General features: G+C 35.0%; 1 protein-coding gene across 1 annotated transcript; it reads right to left on the reverse strand.

Annotated features, from left to right (window-relative positions):
- Positions 1-490: 490 nt before the first annotated feature.
- On the reverse strand, positions 491-7,160 carry LOC124255764. The gene is made up of 5 exons (XM_046689675.1): positions 7,001-7,160; positions 4,682-5,721; positions 4,318-4,384; positions 3,834-4,002; positions 491-2,501 (listed from the first exon to the last, which is right to left on the reverse strand). The coding sequence occupies exons 1-5, from the start codon at positions 7,116-7,118 to the stop codon at positions 2,372-2,374; spliced, it is 1,524 nt and encodes a 507-aa protein (XP_046545631.1). The 5' UTR covers positions 7,119-7,160; the 3' UTR covers positions 491-2,371.
- Positions 7,161-7,532: the final 372 nt, after the last annotated feature.

A 7,532-nucleotide genomic window follows, 5' to 3' on the forward strand; every position in this document is an offset into this window, starting at 1 on the left:
AAACTCTCCTGATGCTTTAAAACCTAGCAAAGCCTGACAATTAAGGATATGTTCAAACGAAATGTTTAAAACCTTCTCAGGAAGTTAACATGAAAAGAATATTTATCAACAGCTCCACTTAGTTGTCAGCAGTTTTGCATGGAACACATTCAAATAATACCTAAAATGTGAAAAAAACATTACTAGTCATATGAAATTGTTACAAACACCAAATTCCAGTTTATATCTCCACAGAATGCATAATATCTATCCTGCAAAATGGCAAGTTACATAAAAGTATCACTTCTCTACAGAATAATGAACATGTGTATCATGTTTTTTAATGATAGCTCACAGCATATCCTATAGTACTGCTACAATTCCAATGTAGGAAATATTTAATATTTATTTAAAAGTCACCTGATCATCTATTATTTCACAGGAACATGTGAAAATGCAACTAAATCTGGAAGTAATTAACCAAAAATTCAAAATTTAGTCTTGTAGCTTGTTATATTCTCAAAACAATATCCTGTCTAATAATAAGGCAATGAAATCAGCACAAAACATGAAACTCTGATCTTGAAAGAAAGCAAACTCTCCTGATGCTTTAAAACCTAGCAAAGCCTGACAATTAAGGATATGTTCAAACGCAATGTTTAAAACCTTCTCAGGAAGTTAACATGAAAAGAATATTTATCAACAGCTCCACTTAGTTGTCAGCAGTTTTGCATGGAACACATTCAAATAATACCTAAAATGTGAAAAAAACATTACTAGTCATATGAAATTGTTACAAACACCAAATTCCAGTTTATATCTCCACAGAATGCATAATATCTATCCTGCAAAATGGCAAGTTACATAAAAGTATCACTTCTCTACAGAATAATGAACATGTGTATCATGTTTTTTAATGATAGCTCACAGCATATCCTATAGTACTGCTACAATTCCAATGTAGGAAATATTTAATATTTAAGAACTAAGGGTAAACTAATAATCAAAAAGCATGTCTCTCCATTTTATATATTTTCAAGTATAGAACAATTACATATAAAAGCTATATGAACCTCTATGCCAATGTTGAATGTATGACCTTCATTAACTATAATTTTAGTTCCAGTCCAGAAATAATCCGTGAAAATAGAGCTGACAAATGGATGGACACACTGAATCCCTTCTGTATCTTTGTCCAATAATGTAGTGATGTGGTATGGTTTAAAGACAGTCATCATAATCACCCTGTGAATATAGTTATATAAATGAAAATATATACTGGCAAAAATAATATTGATAAAAAGTGTTAAATGAATTCAATAGGCGGTTTTCCCTATCTTCACAAAATATTGCCTGAGGCTGACAAAACATCCAATATTTTACACAACACTTTCAAAAAGTGAGTCATGGTTACTCCTCACTGATTCTATATTCATACTTATTACAAACAAGTGTGACAAGCTAGAACAATACGATTAACTTACTTATAATACTGCCATACTTGCTGTTTAAAAGAACAGCAATATTTCACTAAGATGTGTAACATGAAAACTGAAATGCATTCCCTCATTCAAAACATGAACAGTAACTGTGTTTGTAACATTAACTAGAATCATGAACTGACATACATGGGACAGTTTCTTTTTATAAAATAATAATAATGAACCAAAACAGCTCAGGAACAATTTACACCTATAGCCTCATGACGTTGACATTAATAACATAACTAGATAAAGTCTTCAAAGTTTGATCAAATAAAAAGCCATCTGGTTAGCATATCATTTAATACTGCCAGTGATGTAGCCATGTCAGTTAAATACCAGTTTTTATCTTCAGATTGAGAGATTTATGAACAGGACAAGTCTCGAAGACACTGGTACATTAATCCCATAACAACAGAGAGAAAACATTTTATTGTGATCACCTTTCATTGAAACAGTTCAATCATGTAAGATTTAAATCACATTCAGTGTAACTGAATTTTCCCATAACTGTTGCTCAACATATGTTCAGGATTTCACAAAAACATTTTGTCCAAATCAAACAGTAGAAGAAATTGTAAAGACAAGGAAAAAAGTGAGCAGCTTATGTATATCTCTTGCTCTTGGAGTCAACACTTGGAGTCAATACTCATATTAACGAATGAGGTTACCATGATTAATACATTTCCATACTAAAGAAAAGTCACATCTGCAACTTAATATTATTGAAGCAATATATTTAGGAATTCAGATATGCCAGGAGCAAGAAATTTGTTCCAAAAAAAAGAAACTTGCATTAAACATGAAGTGAAACATCACATCTTTTTTCATGTTTTGTCAGTAACAAAACATGATGGATGAATGGACAGGTAACTTAGCCAAGACACTTGAATGCGTACAAGTCCTCACAATCATACATCCATCCACTCGAAATCAGCCAAGTCGTTCACCAGTCTTAACACTTTAGCTGCAATCTGACGTTTCTTCTTTTTCCCTTTGTTTCCTTTCGAACCTTTGTCTGGATTTATCAGGATGAAACATCTGCAACATGGAAAGAATACAGGCCTCAATTTTAGAGATGATAACCTACTTGCACCAGGTGCAACCTGCAACAAAAACTAGTTGCATAAACCAAATTCAAGTTGCACTGCTTTTACTGTAGTATGTAATATGCTAGTGAATTACTGGGATGTTTTCAGTCTAACATAATGCAACCAATTCCTGTTGTTCTTTTTTTCCATTCTTTTAAATTTGTAAGTCTCAACTTTTTAGCATTGCTTGTCATTGGATTCACCTCTATGATGACAGTGTGCCAAAACGTCAGAGTATTCAGTGCAATGAAACATATTTCAGTAAAGTAGTAATGAAGCGATAGCAACACACCCACACAACTGTCATAAGATGAAAGTTGTCACTGCTAATCAATGTTTAGAAGAAAAGGACCGGACATAATTATACTTGTAATGTTTATAGATTTCTCCTAGATGGATTTCTCAAACATTGAGTTGCAACTGTAGCAAGTTAGACTAATAACTAGGTTGCACTTTGCAATATTAGGCTAAACCAGTGCAAATAACAAAGCACTAAATCGATCCCTGGAATACATTTCTATAGCTGGTTAAATATATCAATCAGAAGGGCATATTAGTCATGTTACTGAAAAAATAAAGACATCCTCAGGTTTTTATGGCTTATTACTCACCTGAACAACCAGAAACATATTTTTGGCACCTCCTCATAACTCATATGCTGTCAGGGATTGGGATAAAGAAGTTTGACAATTGGCCATATTCAGGATTTTTTGCCATTTTCTGAATTTAGAATGGGCCACTGCCCTGCCCAATAACAAACTTCAAAATTTTAATGGGCCATTTTTATTCTGATGTGCAGAATGGTCCATTGCCCCTGCCTTTCTCAATCCCTGTATTATTTATATTTTGTATTCAGTTCTTGGATAGATTTTAGTGCTCTCACAGGTTATTATGTGGTGGTGTGTGGTCCTGTGCATAGTGGTCAGATCACAAATCAGGTGAAGTTAAGCAACGTCAACTCGGAGAGTTCTTGGATGGATGACCATGTTCGGCAACTTAACTCCTGAGAGTTTCTAGGACTACAGTCCTGCCCCACAACGAAGCACATAGCTTGGGTTATCTGGCTTAATAATAATAGGATTGTAGCGCTTTGAGCATGCCCCTCTGTGATGTGGAATTCAGTGCATTACAAATACCCATACTATTATTCTTATTATTAGTTTACATGGATTTTTAGAAAATCAGAAAATCTCAATATTTAAAGTACACATCTACACTTCGGCAAGAGTGACTGATGTCTATCTAGAGGCTGTCACTTGAAAAATCGATAAAACAGAAATACCTTTGAATAAATTCAAGAGTTGCTGATGTTCCTGAGGGGTACTCCAGGTTGAAAACATAAAACGATGCGAAGTAGGACGAGAGGGCATCAATAAAGCTGTCAATGGTATTGGTCACCACAGTTCCATCAACAATGAGGACGTATGACTTGCCAGCCATAATCGAGTCACCTGAAGGATGGTTAAAAAAAACAACATCAGCCAATAACAAACAAAATGACATTAAACAGCATATCCATAAATATGTTACCAATCATTAACTTTTTAGTTATGTAGTCAGTTCTTAGTAATCCAACACTTGGAAAGAAATAAGCTAGATTCTCAAAAAAAGTTAAAATGAAAAGGGTAATAACTATTACTGGTAAGCCTGAATGTATCATATTCAGATCAATGGGAGTTTTGGTTTTGTCCTTGAATGTCAGATTGATAAGAGCTGGCAGAAGACTGGGACTAATCCTCACCCTGAAGGACTCTCATAATACTTGCCTAGTACTACCAGCATTGGATCTTCTTTCTTGACAGACTGTTCAATTTCGCCAACAGAGGCAGCTTCCTAAAAAAGTGAAGTGACAGTTGCCATGAAAATATCCACATGTGTCATAGCAAATTATCTGTTAAAGGTAGGAAGGTAAGGCAGATTGATTCATTTTGATGGATTTACAATAATTCTGAAAGTTGCAAGTATGATAAATATACACTGAACATCAAAAGAAACGCAACACTGTTTTTTATGGTCAAGTTTTTAAATAGACGACATAAACATGAACGCTTACTTTCATGAAATTTACATTTTTTTGAAAGTTGCGTTTCTTTTGGTGTTCAGTATATTACCATGATTATATATACATACATCAACAACATGGAACATATCTTCCTCTTTTTCTCCAAAATGGTCCATGATGCACAACACAACAGCCATCAACCATGACTTCAGATTGTCCATATTGCTTTGAATCATGGCCTCCTCGAAATACATGCTACACTTTGAATTTTTAGACTTGACACTACTGCTCCGAAAGAAACTGTTTAACCGACTTGCTTTTGTTTTGTAGGCATTACAAATGGCATCTCTCACATCAACATCTAACAGCTCCCTGGCATGACTCTGAAGACTTCTTGCATTAAAGAGATAAGGCCACTGGACCTTTAGGTTTCTTATTGAAGTGCCCCTGTTGATGTCTGTTCTCTGCAAGGGATATGTAGAAGTCATCAACTGGTCAATCTTTGATGTCTCCTTTTCATTTGAAGAAAACATTTCTTTCAAGATATCTCTTGCCTCTTCCATTGTTCTCAATTCCTGTTCACTTTCAATGGGTGGACTCCACTTAACACAACCATATGAGTCTTTCTGTTCACACTTTGTCTGTTTACTCTTTGTACTGTTGTTGTCATCACTGTCACTAACATCCGTTCCATAAATGTGATCAATGCGACGCTTTTTAGAAGACAAAACAAGTCTGGTTGCACTCTTAGGGCGATTACAGTTTTCATTCCTCCCTAACATCTTGTCAAGCAGAGTCTGATATCCAGAACCAAAAACTGTACCATCAATCCGATCTTCCAAACTGTCAGGAAATTTAGCAACCATCCGCTGTGCAATAATCCCAAGTTGGTGTTTAGAGGCATGTTCTGTTGTCTTCCTAACTGCATCTACAGTTTTATTTACAAGTTCCTTCTTGGCAGTTGGTGACAAACGTTTGCCTTCCTGAAGGGCCCTACAAACATCACGACCCATGTTATCCCATGGAATTTCCAGTTTCAGAGGCCAATTTGGATCCCTGTTGATATTTTGTACAGTAATTGGTGGAGGAGTTTTGGGCGAAAACGACACTGGTGACAGAGAAGGACTTGATAATGATGATAAAGAAACAGAACTGCTTCCAGATGGGGCTGAAATTAATAAAGTATTATTTCTTAAAGTATTATACTTATCTCTGCAAAACTTAAAAGACAAACAAACTCCATAACATTGCTTCATGAATTTGATCTCAATGATCTGTGCATTTGACATATGACAGGCAACCGTTTGGGTTTTTTATCAGTTTCATAATAGATAAAATTGGAAAGCCAGGGTGGCGCAAACTATTCAGTTGTATATTTTCAGTCACATTCACAGCTGATAAAATAAAATGGTACAAGCACGAAATCTGTTTTTGGCATAATATAAGATATAGATAAACATCATAAAGATGGTAACTGGAATTAAATCTATTTTGAGAGTGAAAATCATACACACACAGTGTAAATTGGTTGTCATTTAAGAAAAATGTTTTTAACCTGTCATTTAAGTTTTAACAGTTTCACTGTGACATCTGGATAAAAAATGGATGTTTTAAAAGTACAACAGAGTATCTTATGATGAACAAACAGCTAAACATGTATAAGACCTCTCTAAATATTTATTTTGATAATTTATTTTGGTTTGTTTTTCTCACAAGCACCTGTGATTTGCATCTAGAATTAAATTGGTACATAAATAAAGTGGTAAATTATATTTTCAGCGAAATAGATATAGGGTGAAATTTAATAAATGTGTCATTAACAGGACAAAAACCGGGATACCATAATAGATAAAAAAATTGATGTATTGATACTTTCCTGATACAATAAGATTCATGATACTGATTTCTTGGCATTGATGTGCCAACTATCAGAATATTAGTTTAAGTTTAAATCCTACAAGTGAGTGAGCGAGTTCAGTTTTATGCCACTTTAAGCAATATTCCAGTAAGATCACAGCACGGGGCACAAGCTAAAAGACTAGCACACATCATCCAAAAGGTCTCCAGAAAGCTACTGCAATACATATCAACATACGATGCGGTACCTCAGTGTTTGCCATGGACATGAACTTTAGCCAAGACATCAACTGTGATGTGTTTAATAACAACAAAAAGGGTAAAGCAGGTCAGGTATGTAATCAGTACTGAGCAGTTCATTGGCAAACAATAAACTAAGTAGGTTTAAACAACACCAAATTATAGTTTTTGTACACGTCTAGATGATCTGAACTTAGGGCCAAGTAGCATTTCGTCAACAATGACACAAGCCTTTAATTAAATACACTGCGTATTTGAGACAGATTGTGCGTCAAATACGCAGGTTTTCTGCGTCAGGGCAAACACTGAGTACCTGTATCCAGTGAACCAATAACAGTAACAGAACTTACCCAACTTCGCCTTGTAGCCTCTCAGTAATTTCCTGACCAGAACAGGTTTGATAGTGCCCTTAAAATCCTCTTCTTCAACCCACTGAAGGTCATCAACAGAAGTCACTCCAAGTTTCATTAACTCACTCAGCACATCTGATAGAATATTCTCCTCAATATTTCCAAAGAGAAACAGTAAGTCTTTTTCTCAATTGTCTGCAATGAGTGTCATTGTCTTTCTCTTCCATGATTTTCAGACACCAACTGTTTTAGAGACAAGTAAAATATACCAGACTCCTGGTATACAGCTACTGGGTAGGGATCTGCAAGGTGATATACAGATATGCATATCATATTGCCATCAGCCTCCTTTTCAAATGCATAAAGATCCATATCAGGAACATGCAAACATGTTGTCAGGGACATTAACAAATAAACATCACTTCCCTTGATAAATATGCTCTGTACCCTTCCAATCGTAAGTTCAACTGACCTAGGCTTGTTAACAATTAAGACACTACCAATTTTGTACTCAATTCCTTTATGACATATT

Source organism: Haliotis rubra, unplaced genomic scaffold (assembly GCF_003918875.1).
Source record: "Haliotis rubra isolate DU_JTF1 unplaced genomic scaffold, ASM391887v1 Scf609, whole genome shotgun sequence".
Taxonomy (NCBI): Eukaryota; Metazoa; Mollusca; class Gastropoda; order Lepetellida; family Haliotidae; genus Haliotis; species Haliotis rubra.